Source organism: Clinocottus analis, unplaced genomic scaffold (genome assembly GCF_023055335.1).
Source record: "Clinocottus analis isolate CAN_PGR_092001 unplaced genomic scaffold, fCliAna1.0.p SCAF_3, whole genome shotgun sequence".
Taxonomy (NCBI): Eukaryota; Metazoa; Chordata; class Actinopteri; order Perciformes; family Cottidae; genus Clinocottus; species Clinocottus analis.
In genome coordinates this window covers 8,623,282-8,636,606 of record NW_027176042.1, presented here as the reverse complement: position 1 = coordinate 8,636,606, position 13,325 = coordinate 8,623,282, and the positions used below count along the sequence as shown (strand labels likewise).

At 44.0% G+C, this 13,325-nt stretch overlaps 1 protein-coding gene across 6 annotated transcripts in view; it reads right to left on the bottom strand.

The window, feature by feature from the left end:
- The window catches only part of itpr1b (inositol 1,4,5-trisphosphate receptor, type 1b), a 78,497-nt gene that overhangs the window by 10,392 nt on the left and 54,780 nt on the right, over positions 1–13,325 (bottom strand). For all 6 annotated transcript variants that reach the window (XM_068595123.1, XM_068595126.1, XM_068595127.1 and 3 more), the window contains 9 exons: positions 13,035–13,142; positions 12,307–12,538; positions 8,850–8,972; positions 3,970–4,145; positions 3,389–3,553; positions 2,925–3,114; positions 2,532–2,624; positions 1,520–1,668; positions 364–529 (listed from right to left, as the gene is read on the bottom strand). In XM_068595123.1, coding sequence (XP_068451224.1) covers positions 364–529; positions 1,520–1,668; positions 2,532–2,624; positions 2,925–3,114; positions 3,389–3,553; positions 3,970–4,145; positions 8,850–8,972; positions 12,307–12,538; positions 13,035–13,142 — 1,402 coding nt within the window. The remainder of the gene's footprint in view (positions 1–363; positions 530–1,519; positions 1,669–2,531; positions 2,625–2,924; positions 3,115–3,388; positions 3,554–3,969; positions 4,146–8,849; positions 8,973–12,306; positions 12,539–13,034; positions 13,143–13,325) is intronic.

Genomic DNA, 13,325 nt, shown 5'->3' with positions numbered 1-13,325 from the left:
ATTTTGCAAAGAGGCCCGAAGCGGAGCTGCAACGCAGCAGTCACACGCTCACACAAAAGCAGGCTCGGTGCAGACCACTCATTTGATTTGTCTTGATTTCGTCACCATCAAACCTCGACGTTCACACCTGCCGATTGTACAGCGCGACAAAATGCACAACAGCGGTGTGTCAAGTATCTCTTTCAGCTTCGACTTGAAAGGAACTGCAAGACATGTCCGCTTTATTCATTTATAAAGCCAAATAGCTTTAATGGTAGATAAATAAATAAAAATTGAATTAGAATTTGTTTTTTAACTCTTACAATAACCAATAACACCCTGCAGAGCAACATTAAGAACGCAATCTTGATTTATTTTCCTCACCGCAAATAAAACATGTTGTCTTCAGGATTTCCTCTTTTTTCTGTTTCTCGCTCCTCAGATCAGCAAATGTGTCGATGATGACACCAAAGATAAGGTTGAGGACAATGATGATGACCATGAAGAAGAAGAGCAGGTCGTAGATCACCCTGGCTGCAAAAAGGGGCTCCTGTTGAAGCCAAAACGAGAGAAAGGTTGTGAGGAATGTCATCGTTACAGTGGGAGCAAGAGGCTCGGTTTAGAAATTTAACGTACAGAGAGCTTGAACTGCCACCTTAGTCAACTGTTTCTCAAATATTCACAAGCATGGGTATGATAAGTTTCCTGTCTGATTTGATTAAGAACAACTTATAGTATTTATTTTCTCATTAAAGACTAAGAGCAAAATGGACTTAACTCATTTGCAGACATGCCAACCAGGCTGCACGTTGTCCCACAACATTAGCAGTGAGGCTGCCTTTTGTTTTCATGTAAACAAATATGAGGTTGTCCATTTATGTCAAATGTCACTTGGTTAACAGATCGGAGTGACTCGCAGTGCCCTCTTGGACTACAGTGCCATGTACAGCACATGGGCCATGCTTGTGTGTCGAATGCAACCGAAAACACCACAAAGAAATCAAACGAGCGTTAAGCTAACTGAGGTTTATACACGTATGAGTCATGCCCTCATTCTAAGGGGCAAGCTGCAGATCTAACACATGTTGTGGTAGGACACAAGCTTGTCTTTATCCTGGATAAGTACCTTTAATGCTTTTTCTGGCATGTTTGAAGTTATGAAAGTCCTCCACGCAACCTCTCTGACCTGCCAGCAGAGCAAGTCTCAAGAGACATACTGCAGCTTTTACTTTTAAGAAACCACCTCATCCTTTAGTTCGCCAAACACTCCATGATTTTATATTATTGGATCAAATATGCTATATGTGGAGTACATCACATTTCAAGATCAAATGTCAGTTTCTTCCATTCACTTAAATTTAAGTTAATTGGTGTGTGTGTGTGTGGCAAGCATGAAAGTGTGTCATGTTGGTAAGTGGTAGATTGTAGACAAGTAATTTAAGGCGGGGGAAGGTAATTTAATGATACCTTTGTAAAGTCATACTCTAAACTCAGCTTGGGTGTGATGTCTTCATTGTTGTTGTGTTCCTGTGCTTTGTACCTCTTTGGATGGCTTCCGCAGGACGTCCCCGACACCGCCTCCACTCCTGAGGCCGTGACTCAGTACTGTGACAATGCACATGAGCAGGGAGTCGCACGATCGCTCCTTGTCCTCGATCACCACCGCAGAGGGCTGGACGGCACGGGAAGCTAAATGGAGACGCACAGATACGGTCAGATAGTCGTTCATTGTTTGGGCTGAATGCCTAGCGTCGTCAGTCAACGATGCCTTTAAACCTAGATACACAAAGAAGAGAGGCTAATGAGAGGATAATGCATACACTAAAAAAAACAAACAGACTTTATATTCTCTTCTATCCATTTACTATTACTAGCCTCAGCGACAGGGGTGTCTGAGGACTTAACAAGTCTGGGAATTTCTGGGATTCTATCCACACAGAAACAAGTCACCAGATCATCGTAATTAGGCATGGTGATGACAGATAAGGAAAGCCTCGACAAAGTCTCACCAGGGTGAGGATTGGACATGGTTGGCTGCGTGTGTTCCTCTTTGACTGGAGGATTTTCCCATCGAGGTCAGTAGGTTCGGAGGAACTTGTTGTTTGCTGTGAAAAGCTCCCTGCGCCATCACTGGGTGCACCCATCGACCTGCTTTGTACCTAGTGGTAATTAATCCCTGACCTCTTAACCCTGAGCCCCTACATCAGGTCTTAGGCGAGTCTAAATCCCTTCACCCTGCTCCCTGAAAGCCCCCACTTGGCCGGACCAGGTTTAAACCCGTGACCAGCCAGCCGCCGGGTCTTGCATCTTGGTGGAACGAATCTCCTCCGGCTGAGTCATGGAGTCGTACGCGAGGACTTAAAGAGCATCACATAATCACATATTCACACACAGAGGCTTGCACCGAAGCACACACTTGGGAAACCTCTTGAGAGACACGCATGCAGAAACATGTGGCTTCACATTTAAAAGAACCCTCCGACCCTGGCGGCCAGTCACATGGACGCACACACACGCACACGCAAAGCTTCCGTTCACTTTTGTCAACCTACCCTCCGTTACGGCCTCTGTGGAACAGTTCTCTCCGTTTTCTTTCTGGCAGACTCCCCCAGAGAAGTACTCTCCCACCATGCTGGCCCCGTGCTCTATTCAATTGGTGGAGAAAAGAGAAGGTTATTTTCACAATGCATATGGTGACATCCAAAGTCAATGGTGACATCCTTTATATTATTGTTGGTGATGCTAAAAGAGAGAAAAGTCGAGACAAAAGTAAATGCATTAAACTGTACATACTTTTTGTAATCCTTAGCTTCACTTTGACTACATGTGTTTTCATACACAAGTCTGTGTGTGTGTGTGTGTATGTGTGTGTGTTTCAGTCTCTTGACTGTCTGGGTTATTTATATGCGTAAGAGAAATGAGAATTAATCTGCATTTCAACGTACCTAGAGTTTTGTTGGGTATTCTGTCAACAGCCAAAATGAAATCGTCTTTGAAGAAGATGTAGCCAACAATGGAGAAGAGGTAGACGAGGATGAGAGCGAGCACGGCCGTCAGAACAATGGAGCGGCCATTGCGAGTCACACTCTTTATCACGTTCAGTAAGGTCTCTTCTCTGTAAACCAGATCAAAGAGCTGGAAAGAGGAAAAGAGGAAAGGGTAGTGTAAGGATACATTACATTTTTGGTTTTGATTACCGGCTAAAGCATGCAAACATTGCATGCTTAAATGATGTTGATGGTAAATAGTGAACTTTTATGACCAATCAAAAGGCATTTAAATCAATGTTTTCTCTAGTCCAGGACCGATGAACCTTGTTGTTTGTACACCCTCACCTTGGGTGTCTATGTAAACGTGTGCACATGTGTAAAAATGGTTTGGATGATGTGTCTGGTGTGAGCTCACGTACTAGCAGGCTGTAAAAGAAGACATGGACGAAGACCCCCAGGCTGCAGATTATCAGGTACAGCAGGTGGTACAGGAACTCCACATCCATGATCATGGCAATGTAGCCACGTGTGAAGGTCCCGCGGTTCCCAACGAAGCTCGTCAGAAAGATCACTTTGTTACACAACTGGAGAACGACAGACAGTAGTCATAGCATTAGACAGGAAGGTTTACAGCAGCCTCAAGTAGGACTTTTAAAAACATATTGCTCGGGGCTAATGCATCACCGCCCAACAGTTATGAATGACATTTCTATTAGCAGATGTAATGCTCTCTCAACTGTAAAGCTAGTGCGTCCACTCAATAGTGGAATCTGACTGAATGCATGATGCTGTGCTACGCTCTTAGGAGATGTGTGTTCCTGCACTGTGCACACACACCAAGCCCTGCATCAATACGTTTCAGGTTAGGCATGTGACTGCGCCGTTGGGACTCCAGTCGAGCGTTCACTGTGCAATAAAGCGGAATCTAAATGGGATGCCGGCCGCGTGCGAGGCCTGAACAATTGCTCATCGCTTTCTCAACACACGGATACACACTTACGTTGAAACCCCCCAGCAGAAGCAACGTGGGCTCCAGGCCGACGGAGAAGATCAAACGCAGGATGGTGGAAGCAATGAGCGCCCGGATACCGTGAGGCTGAGGCAAGACGATGACGATCGCCAGAGAAACCAGCATGGCCATCCACAGCAGGGCAGACAGATGGGGCTCCAGGGTACCTGAGGACAAAGGAGGTCAAATTTGGGAGAGGTGTGAAATGAGTGCATTGTTCTCTTTTGACCTCTTTAACCAGAGGCTGACTCGGTGACTCGGGGGGTGAGGCATGCCGTTCCTCTGCAGCTGTAAAACACGCGTGTCGGAAAATGTGACCGTAGATCTCGACAGCTTCTCTCCAACTCATCGTCCCAGCATATTTAGAAAGAATTGTGACGTCAACACGTGCATAGTTGCAGTGAGGGTATGCGGTGTGTGCGTGCCGTTTCCAGGACGGCCTTCTTTCAGATTTACTTCACATACTTTCTTTTTCGTGCCACAAAAGTTCCCAGAGAGGAAGCATGATCTGTTTGTTTTGTTTTTAGTACTTGTGCTTTTTTCTGCCTTTGAGGTCACCACAACAACAAAAACACAACTCCTAACAACACATTTGTACCATTACAAAACAGGCCATCGTGAAGAAGAAATGAAGCGGACGTGTCTGTCGGTTTGTAAATAGTGCTCTACCGGAAACAAGAAATCCCGAGCGCCCAGATCTCTTATATGTTGGCCCTTACATAGCAGTTAGCAAAGTGTTATCATGAGCTCACCAAACACAGACTTAGTGTGAATCTTATTCCTCAGTGTTAGTACACAAACACATTCATGGAGTTGAAAAGGTTGGTTGGGTTTTCTTTTTGCTGCTGAACTAAAAACGCCACTCCGAGCGACTCCCTCCCCTGCCGAGGCCTGCTTTTTCACGCCTCTCTGTGTACAGATCACATGACAGGTACTTGTTACATAACCTCCGGCTGGCTAAAAATACGCTCGGTTCCAGCTCAATTCATTGTGGAAGATCCCGGGCACTATGCTGCATGGGCGCTTGGACTTGGCAGCTTGCACGCACACGCACCGAGCTTCCTCTGCAGCTATAAGAAGATGGAGAGACTGACCTTCAAGCGACACCACTAGACTTCCCCACAAGTAAATGTGACATACGGCCCGACGTTCGCAACATGAAAATAAAGAAGAGCCTCTTATGTTAGAAAGCTAGAGCTCCAGGGTCTACTTATATACTTATGCAGCCGATAGAACAACGTTTATGTGGATTTTTGTCATCATGTTTAAGTTTTCTATGACGTCTGCTAATTAAAAGGTGCAAGATCCAAGATTGGGAGCATGTATGCAGCAAATGGTGCTAATTGGTGAAAACTACGGCCACATTTTCGGAAGGAGCCAACAGTGTTTCCCTGAGGGGGAAGAGGAGGGTGAGGTGCGACGCTTCCGTGACAACTCAATTGATGGGGACGTCGTTATCAGCTGTAAACTCCGCATGAGAGCTGTATACAGCTATATAAAGCTGTTAGCAGTGAGCTAACCAGTCAGTGGGGCATGCTTGTGCGCATAAACGTGCACATCCATTTCAACAAAGAACAGAGAAGCTTGGATGACACACAGTGACTTCATTCTCTGCCCAGGTAGACAATATGCCTCTGTATCTGTACAAAGCAAAAAGGTGGTTTGATTGTTAAATAACCAGACCTGTGAAGAGATAAAAGTATAAAAGTTTTTACCAGATGAAGTTCACCGTTTTATTACAAGCAGTAAACATGAGGAGCATCTGAGCTCATATGAAATCCTGGAAACAGCGTGAGCATGTGGGCACGTGAACACTTAACAGTTAACTCAACAGTGGCTGAGACATTTTTTTCTTTTCACTTGATAAGTGGCCTCAGATTGAAGCTAACATCGGCCTGTCCTGGAATGAACCATTAAGCTCCCAGAGGACCTTTGACACTGAAAAACCCCATGGAGTTTCTAAAGCTAAGCTAACAACGTCTTTTTGTGTCTGTTCTACACCACTGTGAGGAAGTTCAAACAAAAGGGAGCTCGCCGTTTGACCCCAGACAGAACAATTGAAAGTTTATGTGCATCACAATGTGCGTCTTCTCTCTGCTACACTGCACTGGAACAATGCCGGCCTTAACGCCTGCGGCTTTTAACATCCCCACAAATACTGCCCTCAAGGAGAACTGAGAAAAAAATAAAAAAAATAAAAAAGGAATAAGAGACAGTGAAACAGACACAAAACTGAAACTGCGCGTTAAAAAAAAATCTGCTCAGGATTACTTTGGTTTGTTAATTAGTATCACTTCGACAAATCTATTTTGAATTTATATTTTAGAAATCTGTCACCCCTTGTGACCCAACACCAGACCTAAATCTAGACATTCAGGCCACATGACTGATCAGGAGCTAATATGGCGTTGGCAACAAGGTCAAATATGTGGCTCCAAAGGAACGGAATTACCTCTTGTTTTTTTGTTTTTGTAATTCCAGGTAAAACAGCTTATTTAACACAAACATTTAGGTTTGTTTTGTATCGTCCAGACCGTGTTGGAGAGCTGCTTCGCTCTGTGTTCTTTACACACACTCATTAAGGTTGTTTCGTAAATGTTTGTTGTGTCGGTTTTGGTTCTCTCTTTTCCCTCAGAGACGTGCGTGTGTCTTGTAGCTGTTGTCTGGTGTTGTGTCCCTGTGGTGGCCACCTTGAAATGCTTCTATCATAATCTTCGTCAACACCAATGCAATGGGCAAAAAAACTTGGATCCATAAAGAAAATTAAAGTTTGAATCTCATTTAGCATTTATGACACAGAATAATAGATCAATCAAAAAGGATACAATGATCAGTAAAGTAAGAGTGAGAGTAAAGTAAGAGCTCTTAGTTTTTTTTGCTGTGTGTCTCTACCTTCTATCAGTCAGGTGTCACTTTCAGTGGTATATTCCACACTGTCAGTAGCACGGTATTATGTTTCCTGCTTGAGTTTCTGACCCTGACGGGAGACCACAGTCTTTACGCACGTTCGCACACACAACACACAGGCACGCAACTGATTACCAGAAGTGACACATGGAGAAAAAGTCAACTCAAACCAAGACCACAGTGAGAATGAGACAACACATGGCTACACATGGCTACACATGACCGAACATGTTGTCAGACTTTTAGTCTCAAGCCCAGAAACCATACAATATCAATCACGGATGGCATCAAGAAAGAATCTTTTGGGACGACACAACAATTCAAGATGTAAATCTTATGCTGGGTTTACATTCTCATCACACCTCCATTTGTGGTGAAACTCACTTTGGGAGGTGTGAGGCTACACCCAAACCACAGGCACGAGAGCACACAGTGTTCTGTCAGGTCCTGTTGTACTGAACACTAATAATGCATCTCACGTGTGATATCTGATCACATGCGAACTGCTATAAATACATGTACCATTTTATATGTCACATCAGGAAGCGTTTGAGTGTCTTTGTGTTTACGGGACAGTAAACGTTCTCATGACGGCACTCGATCTTCTGTGGTCAGCTCTCCGATTGAGGAAGATGGTGTTGTGTTGGACTGTTCTTTAAAGCTGGCGTAAAGCAGATCTGAAGTCACAGCAGGGAGCACATGCCTGTGCCACCGTTTGACTCAAACAATGATTATTCTTTCTCCACTGTCAAAACCTGTTACCCAACATGCAACCCGTGTTTTGCTCTGAGCAGCTAATGTTGCCTCATGTCCAATGTATACGTCCGCTTGAACGACCGAATCACGCCTATCAAATCAAGGACAGAATGGATCTGAAAACTATCGGTCTGAATCAGAAAGAAATGACATGCTAAGCGCAATCCACCACAATACTATGCATGTCCGGCGTGTGCAAGAGGTACGCACAGCCGCATGGGTACAACTCAGACCACCAGGCTTAAGCAGAGATGCGGAGCGGGCTCCAATGGGATGGTGAACTCAGTTCCCTCGGATTGGTTACATTTCAAACTTATGACACAGACTCAATGGACATCCCTCGAGGACATTGATCCCATCCCATGCGTTTCCCTCTAGAGCTTTGATAAGAGCGCAGAGTTTAGCACGCTGCTTTTTGCACGCTGCTACGGTGCTTTTAAATTGGCAACCACCTCGCATTTTTTTCCTCTATTCGCCACGCGTTTTTAAATTACCAAAAATATATAATATATAAAAAGTTTTGCTGAAACCTGGAGCAATATAACTTTAATGACCTTAAATACCATGATCTGAACAGAAAACAGCAGGAGTAAAACTCGTAATAGTACATTTAAAGTGTACAATAATGATTAGTTAGCGTGCAGTTTATGGTTTTTGTTAAGCGAGTGTTGGCACTTGTTCGATGGTTGCCCAGCAACACTAAAATAACTACGCAAACTGCAAAACATGCAATCGAGCCGTTAAATTATCAGTTGACAAATAAACTGTGCAACACAATAACCCTTAGTCTCCAAATATCAATGTGTTTCCCAGAGATAGGTGTTGGCCCAACCTTCCTGTCACTAAGGTCATCGAGGACACAAACAGCCAGATGTGTTGTTACATGGCTGCAAAGAGCTGCACGGGTGTAACACTATCTTTCCAACCCGTAAAATAAAGCGCTCGACATGTTGTGAACCAAATTTAGCCATACAGGTTTCTGATCAAGCACAAAATGTACTCTATGCCTCCTGCCACACCCCTGGCTTGTGCTAGCTAATGTGTGTGGCGCTCACTCCCATTTCCTGAGTGCCAATAGTCACACTCATCGTGTTCACCACAGTGTACGCACAAACTAACACAAGATCACAACAGCCGGTCGCTCTCCAAGTGATGACGAGCTTGAGGACAGGGAAAGCTTTAACAGAGGAGGACTTTAGCAAACTGACCTCCGCGGCGTTCCTCCAGCGGGTAGAAGAAGGCCACCAGCAGGTTCATGAGCACCGCCAGGTTAAAGGAGATGCTGCTCCAGAAAGACATGTTCCTGGAGCACCAGTACAGGATGGGCTGAGCTGGAGGACAGGGCATTCAAATTCACACAGGTCATTGCACTGCAGCTAGATCCTGCAGCCATCGTTACATCCACTCATCAACTACAATGTATCTAATGATGACGAACACTCAGGTTTACAGTAACACACACACACACACACACAATGGCGGATTAGTGTTTCACACCAAGGAGAAGCCAAAGACGTAGACTTTGTGCTATTAGTTTATTTCCAATTATTGTTCTATTAGTTTATTTCCAATAATTCGTAGCCAAAGCTAAGATAAAGATGAGGATTATTTCCCATGTTATGGAGTTATCCTATGTTGATTTATTTTTTTGTGCTTGACAAGAAATGGATCTTCTCAGTGGCAAACTGTTATCGCGTTTCTCCACAGCAAAAAAACATTTTTTGCCACGCTTTTATCAATTAGACTTCAATTGGAATCACTTGGAAGTTGAGAAGGGAGTCTTTTTGAGGAACGTATCAAATTTGTGGTGAAACACAATCATCAAACTAAATCTGATGGGGTCTGTGTAGTGCCATTGTCAGCACCACAGCTGTTACCAAAGGATTCACTTTGAAGGGTAAAAACAGGCAAAACTTAAGCGCGCACACACACACACACACACACACACACACACACACACACACACACACACACACACACACACACACACACACACACACACACACACACACACACACACACACACACACACACCTCGGTCAGGAGATCAGCATGGTGCCATTGCTATTTTGAGTCTGTTTATTTGAAAAGGAGAACTGCGGGTGGGGACTTTAAGCACCAGAAGTCACTCTATTCATCATGACAAGTGGTTAGCACCCGCGGAACAATATGGTCTCTCCATGCTGTGCTGATTCATTCGGCTAGGCGAGCGTCGTGGCTGTCGTCGCGTGTTGTCGCGTCAGAGACAAGCCATCCTCTTTCAGGCCTGACCCTGGGACAGGCCACAACACAGCTGACAAAGTCAGCCTTTGGGGGGCGGGAACCACCTGCTCAAAGGGGAACTCAACGTAGCGCTCAGGCTACGGTATTTAAGATGAGTGAAAAGAATTGCTTACTGTTAAAGAAAGCTTTACACATATCTTATTTCAGATTGTCCCGTCTCAGCTTGCTGTCCCTGATCTGCCACCTGCCCATCCAGGGGAATATCCTGCGTTCACTATCGTGCCTTTACTCTTCTCATTGAGGTTGTGCCACGTCAAAGGTAAAGAATGTGTGACTGAGCGTGACCTCAAACTGGCAGATAGATGAAACACGCCGAGCCATTAATCCCATTAAGACGGGCCCGGCTTAAGGCATTCTGCTAACTCAGGATCTTTCAGCCAACTGCGTTTTATCACATCTTCACTTCACTGCCATTTCTGTTGTCTGTGTTTATCCTCCTAATTTTACTTATAACAAAGCAGGAATCCCCAGAAAGGAACTTCATGAATTATATGGACAGGGGACAGGCTTCTCGCTGCATGTAGTTTTTTTTCTTTTCTTCCCCAGACAAAACAGTTGACACTCTTGTGACCGCTTAAACACTAGGTCACAGTTTAAGCTCTAAATTCACTTGACTAAATAGGAGGAACAGTCAAATGGTTAATCTGTACTACTATATGCTGCCAGAACTTTTTTGTTTTGCATTCGCCTCTGTTTTTCTGTTTGCAGCAAGACTAAATCCAGGAACCTGACACCCTAATCTCCTTACTAAATGCATTGTTTTTGTGAATGGGCTGGCAATGAGCAACTCTTTGGGTACTGACCAGAACATTTGCGTTGACCATGCACCACATCACACTTACAGAGCTGACATCACTCACTCAAAAAAATGCCATTAGACTTTAATCAACTTACATAGTGACTATTGTAACTATATTGCAATTTAAATAACATTTTCATCAAGGTTTACATGCTCTCTCCACTTCATTCCTCCGGGCCTCAGAGTTCAGGGGAGCAGAGTGAAGCCCCTTTTTACACATGAAACCTGCAACATTGCTGGTTTCAATTATCAGTCAGTTAGAGGTTTTGTTTCAATTCATTATGATGTAGAACCAGATTATGTGTTGAGCCTGTTAGCAGACAAGCGAGACCATTACAGGTGGATTAGGATTATTCTTTTTCGACTTGCCAACGACGTCATATTTGGAGTACCAGAGGTTTGTTACTCGAGGCAAGCTCGATAGAGCCCGGCGTTCTTTGCCTTTGCTAGCTCAACAAAGCCTAAAAACTCTAGTCACAGATAACGAGTACCGCGAGAGACCAGAAATAGAATTAGAAGTAGATTCAGTAAGAGCAAAAACAACTCTGCAAATTAAATAAAACGTTTATTCTGTGGCATTAGTGACGTGAGGCTCAACAAGCTTGAGCAACACAGATTCTCAGCTGAGAGAATACGTTATATACGCACAGATTTTTGTCAGGAAACCGACAGATATATACGGTCTCTAAACACTCTCTCCTATAAGTTTGGCACCCTGGTCCAGGTACAGTTTTTCTAGATGATCTTAATCAGAAACTTGTCTGGACCAAGTCTGGGTGTAAGGCGATCTAGCCAGGTTAAAAAAAGAGCAACCATTGTCACATTGAAAACTACAACAACAAATCCCACTAACCCACTAGCCTCGCGAGTGCCCAGCACCGAGCGTCTCTCAGCTGGCTATCCATGATGTTTTTAGTGTTGCCAACATGTTAAGATGCTACAGAATTAGAAGTAGATCCTAGATTTCCTGCCCTCGCATTTCTTTTAAAAGGGAACTATGCCCATTTTCAAACGTTATACATGCTATCTCTCTGGTCTTAGACACTCCAATAAATATTAAAAAACGTAGGTGCTAAAACTTAAATATATGATGTCATCATGTACAAAGAGTTGTGCTTCTCCGTACACAATGAATTGGGAAAGATGTTACAGATGACAGTGAGAGCACCCAGAAGGATGCTATTGGTATATGGGTATTTTTATCTGAGAACACTACATAGAATAAAACTCTTTTGGGTGTAAAAGAGAAACAAAATCCCAAACCACAAAATCTGTCTCCCATTCACTATCTATGGATGACATATACTTGGTGACATTACATGTTTGGGACTTTCTGCTCTGGTTTCTGGCTTTGAAAGAGAGTAGCAATTGGCTTTTGAATATGCGAAAAGTGTTGTGAGTTTGGCAAATCATGATCATACAGTGGTATTTGGTTTCTAGTTCCTTCTGACACACAGTGCCAACATGTTGAATTAACCTAACATTTACGGAGTGTATGGGGAAGGGAGGAGGCCTGGAGGGATGCAAAAGGACAGCATATAAACCAGGTACTAGGAGATAAAGAGTTGAGGAAAAAGACGCACAGGGAACCGTGTTTGTGTCACCAGCAGCCTCTTGAGTACCTCGCAGCTTCTTCTGCCAATTCATCTCATTGAAAAGGTCCTCAGAGCGCAGGAAGAAGTCATTGATCTTACTGCCTTGCTCATCCCGCTCTGTGGTGTAGTAGACACGCAGCTTGGACTCCTGAGTGAGGAACTCGCAGATGTTGGGCACAGGGAAGACGATCTGCTCCATGGTGCGATCCAGACGCACAATCTGGACACAACCACAGAGGCGGTCACCAAACACACACAAATAGACTCTCGGGACAAATAAGTCTTCACCCCCAAACTGTCTTCTTTAAAGCCAAGTGGTTCGAACATAATTTATTCCTTCAAATGCCTGGTTACAAAACTGTTACAAACTGTACTTTGCAAAACAAATAAAACTGAACCAACGACTTCAGTTGAGAACATTGTCAACAATCAACATTCCTTCTCCTGAGAAAAGTATGACAACATGCCAAAGGTGTTTGGAAGTCTGTACACAATGTTACGGCCAAGAAAAATATTCATCACACGCCTCGAGCCAATTGTGTGGCCAAAAAGTCACAACTGTCTGCAGATCACGCAGACTGCTTAAAATACTTGGCAGACAATAGTGACGTTTTGGGATAATTTCTCAGTAAAAACTTTTTGGAATTATAATAAAATATGGAGCTGGCAGATGCAGCAGGGCACAGTTTAGTCCAGACACCTAGCTTACCACTGACCTCAATCTGAGCTGTGTGTTTGGCGTAGAACTCCAGGGCCTCATCCCCCTCTCCGTATGTCCCCCCCGGCTTCAACATAGCCTGTAGTTCCTTGTTGTGACGGGCTAACTGAAATGACAAACGCCATCAAATCAATGGTATGCATGATCAATTAATTATCAAAGGACACGTTTCTTTGTACTGTGTGTTAATTTGGAATGTGCTTCTGGAAACCCTGAGCCAACATTGTCGGTGCTTAATGACTGGGTTCAGTACATACACAACATTTATTCTTTCCTGTGACTGCACAAT